The sequence below is a fragment of the Tachysurus vachellii genome, chromosome 26 (assembly GCF_030014155.1).
Source record: "Tachysurus vachellii isolate PV-2020 chromosome 26, HZAU_Pvac_v1, whole genome shotgun sequence".
Lineage (NCBI taxonomy): Eukaryota > Metazoa > Chordata > Actinopteri > Siluriformes > Bagridae > Tachysurus > Tachysurus vachellii.
In genome coordinates this window covers 8,759,028-8,763,213 of record NC_083485.1, presented here as the reverse complement: position 1 = coordinate 8,763,213, position 4,186 = coordinate 8,759,028, and the positions used below count along the sequence as shown (strand labels likewise).

The 4,186-nt window shown below is 38.7% G+C and overlaps 1 protein-coding gene across 1 annotated transcript; it reads right to left on the bottom strand.

Moving 5' to 3' along the window:
* Positions 1-920: 920 nt before the first annotated feature.
* timm22 (translocase of inner mitochondrial membrane 22 homolog (yeast)) lies at positions 921-3,848 on the bottom strand. The gene is made up of 4 exons (XM_060862820.1): positions 3,403-3,848; positions 2,223-2,419; positions 2,034-2,106; positions 921-1,521 (listed from the first exon to the last, which is right to left on the bottom strand). The coding sequence occupies exons 1-4, from the start codon at positions 3,650-3,652 to the stop codon at positions 1,445-1,447; spliced, it is 597 nt and encodes a 198-aa protein (XP_060718803.1). The 5' UTR covers positions 3,653-3,848; the 3' UTR covers positions 921-1,444.
* Between the last annotated feature and the right edge of the window lie 338 nt (positions 3,849-4,186).

Here is a 4,186-nt window from a genome sequence, read left to right as displayed (position 1 = left end):
TGAGGACTGACACAAGCTTGTTGTGGATTGTTGCTAAAGGGGATTGTGGATGTTCTTCATCCGAACGACGTTAAAATCTATGATCCTTTCTCATACTGCGGATCATTTCACCTGAATATTAATCTATATTAAAAAACTCAACAATGATCCCAATGCTTAAACTGAGAATCTTTTCATCATACACGTATCTCTACAGTGTATACATCAGCATCGTTGTTGATTTCAATACATACAGTTGTACAAGGATAACGATTTAAATTCCTCTCAAGGTTTCTTCCCTTACGTCATCTCAGTAAGGTTTCCTTGCCGCCGTTATTAAGAGACAAATCTATATCCTGATTTCTGTAGTTTTATATAAATATATATCTATTTTAAAAATCAACTGAAACGTAACTGTAATGAAAGTAATCCAAAAGAGTCCGGCGATGCTCACGTGCTTACATTTGTGGTTAGCTGAAAGATTGGTACTTGCAGGCTTTCAAAATATCGAGCTTGTATTTTATTGTAGATTTGGAGAATTTTTACACAAAATGAGGAGGATCTTTAGAGAGGCAAAAACTCATCACTTTGCATGAGGAAAAAGTCTCCAAATCTACAAATAAATACAAACTCATATTTCAAAGGCAAACAAGAACAAATCCTCTCTTTTAAGCATTTTCCTCCAAGTACTTTAAAGCATTGGTTGTCTTTCATTTTTACCCTCACAATGAATATGCGTATTTTCACTGTATGTAGCTTTTATCAACACAATTTGTCTCATTTCTTTTGTATATTCTGTCATTTTCCTCACGTTAATAAAATGATCGTTTTTGTCAGTTAACATTTCTACCACAGTGAAACAGGAAGTCCTGGATAACCACTAAATACTAATAAAACCCTCAAGTATAGTTTATGTGACCAGAATAAATAAGATCTCAGAGTTCTCTCATATATTTAATTTGACATTTAACTTTAAACCACAAAAATGTTTCGTCATTTTTTTAACCACAGAAGTCATCCAGCTATTCCAAAACCCACTATAAAGTTTCATATTTTATTTAATAGTTGTATGTTTATATACATAAACAGCTATTGGGTCAAAAAAAAAAAAAAAAAAAGACACTCACAGTACACATCAATAAACATTCGATGACAGGAATTCTCACCATGATCCCTTTCCGCTTTTGCCGTCCTCTGATTGTGTGGAAAACGTTTGGAAAGGTTTAGATCACTTGTCAGAGTTAAAAAGGCAACCTGAAGCAGCATGTCTACAGTGTCCCCAACAGGACACTCGGAAATCATATTACACACTTCTCCGGGTCACTGAATTGGTAAGTCGGTTCTCCGTGAGAACAATTTCAAAATAATTTGACAAGTAAGGAAAAGCCTGCTGACGTTCGGAGTCTGCTCTTTTACAGGTTCGTGTTAGGAGCTCGTCCGACTCGGGAAGCTCTGGAGCAGCCGTTCATCTGAGGTAATATTCAATCGCAGCAGAGAAAGCAGCGAAACCTCCACAGCCCAGAATCCCAGCCTTCAGCCCAGCTAGTGGATAATAAACAGTTACAATTACCACAGATAAATATGAATAAATAACCCTGATTTACAAGCAACTTCACACTATGCAATTTCATTAAAAACATTACAATCCAACTGTACAGTATGACAAGATCCCAATAAAAACATGGCTGTCTAGAACAGTGTTGGAGAAAAAACGTTCTACATGTTGGACTACACAATGATTATCCGAGAAGGAAATGACTACGTTTTACATAAAATCAATTACTGTGATCTAAGCTTACACACAAATGAGGTCACATAACAAAAAATCTTCAACTGAGCTTAATGGAGGATATTTTGCCCCAGGTGTTTTGCATAATCCTGTGCCATCCCCTTATTCGTGGCTTTTAGCTGAGTGCTGTAGCAACAGGAAGGATTTAACCAAGGAATTATTGTGATTTTGGTCTGTGTACAAACCAGGCCACAAATTGTACAGCACAAACCAGGCATAACAGTGATGTTTGTTAGAGGTGTTTACATGTTAAAGTGAATCCTACCTCTGAATCCAATCGCACCTCCAGTAATGCAGCCGCTGTACACTGCATTCTTCCAGTCAGATTTACCGCGATGCTGCGACAGAATAGTTATTTTATCTCTATTTTGTTGCATTTACATGTTAGAGGCTAGATTCTAGATTTTTTTCCTCTCAAATACCATGAGTTGGGGAAATCAATCGCAAAACTTACTGATTCTATAATGCACTCTGTACATGAGAACATGGCACCAACAATTGCAAAGTTTTTGGCATAGGACATTCCTCTCTGTCCCATGTCTCTTAGCACTTCTCTCGCTGTGGGGGTCTTCAGCGGATCTTTAGGATCGAACCCAACATTGGTGTCGATGCCAGCTGTGAAGACTCCAAAAGCACCACCCAACACAAAACCTGGCAAAACAAAAGAAATGACCTAGTTAAAGCATTTAGAAAATGTCTTTTTAGCTTTAGAGATTTATTTGATCAGTCTTTATACTGTAGTCACTGTCTAGGCTAGCTAAACATCCCAGCATCAACACAAGTGAATCTACTCAGTAGCGCAGTTCAGTCCAGCACAAATCAATAACTTTGCTGCTAGATTTGGTGAATTTATATCCTTTTAGAAATTATTACAAACAAACAAACAAAAACATAAAAGTGACTCTTTATGTAGACATTAGGGACTGTCCTGAACGTTACACAGTTCCCCAGCTCACATCACATCAGATGGTTATATGAGTTGAGAGAGTTAGATTCAGTGTGACCTGAGCTTCTATGTGCCTACATTCCCGATGCCCAGTCCCCGATCCCCGTCATTCCCGATGCCCAGTCCCCGATCCCCGTCATTCCCGATGCCCAGTCCCCGATCCCCGTCATTCCCGATGCCCAGTCCCCGATCCCCGTCATTCCCGTTGACCAATCACCGATCCCGGTCATTCCCGTTGACCAATCACCGATCCCGGTCATTCCCGTTGACCAATCATTGATCCCGGTCATTCCCGTTGACCAATCATTGATCCCGATCATTCCCATTGACCAATCATTGATCCTGGTCATTCCCATTGACCAATCACTGGTCACAATTGTTTCCAACGTGAACTACTTCATATTAAATTCATCTTCTAGATGTTTACTAGAAATAAATGCCAGTTATTGCTTCTTTAACCATTCCCTTCATGTCTGTTCCCTAACTCACTACCACGATATTTGTTTTGGGATCTAGATAGAAATGTAATAAAAGCATTTTGTCTCTCTTTGGCACATAAACTCTCAATATGTCTGCAGTTCATCATTCTATTGTGGTTGACAGACCGTCATTATTCAGCTTCATTCAAGTCCAACTCATAAAGACAATATAGAAGTAATACTGTTGGTTGTTGTGTGTATCTCGTTACCTCCGACACACGCCAGTGTTGCTTTAAAAGCGCAGCTCTCCATTCCACGTTCAATCATCTTCTGCTCATCCGTTTTGTGCGGGTTCGGTAAAGCGCCCATAACGCTCGGATTCAGGTCTTTAACTTGTCTCCTGTCGCCGATAAGATGATCCAAGACAACACTGTACTGTAGTTGGACATTTTCGGCTCCGGACGCTGCTGTAGACGGCGCCGAAACTGAAGTATCGCTGCTCCTCACGGGCGCCGCCATGATGAAGGTGTGCTTTTAACAGCCTGGTAAATCTCGGCATGCAAAAATATTGCCTGATTCGACACAAAATTACACGCGATATGGAAGCAAAATCGTGCGGTAAATAATCAACAATAAATGCGATAATTAAACCCACACAGAGAGGTTTTATTACACATATTTATATCGTCGTTGTAAAGCATTTTAATGGACTGTACTTTCTCTGCAGCGGATTCGACACGATGAAGGTCGTAGCAGGTCCCCTACCGGATGTACAATAAACTACAACTGGACTGACCTGAAACGTTCTTTTCACTTTATATTTCTAGCATATAAAATAAAATAATTTTATAAACACTGTGTTCAAAAACAAACAATTAAAACCTAAGCTTATGACACTGAAAATTAGTGAAAAGTTTTGTCATTATATTTGACCTGAGGCTAAACTTTCTCAGAACGAGCACTGTTTTAGTTAAATATAGTGTGGTTTTATTTATCTTATTTTTTTATTTATTTATTCATTCATTCATTCATTCATTCATTCATTCATTTATT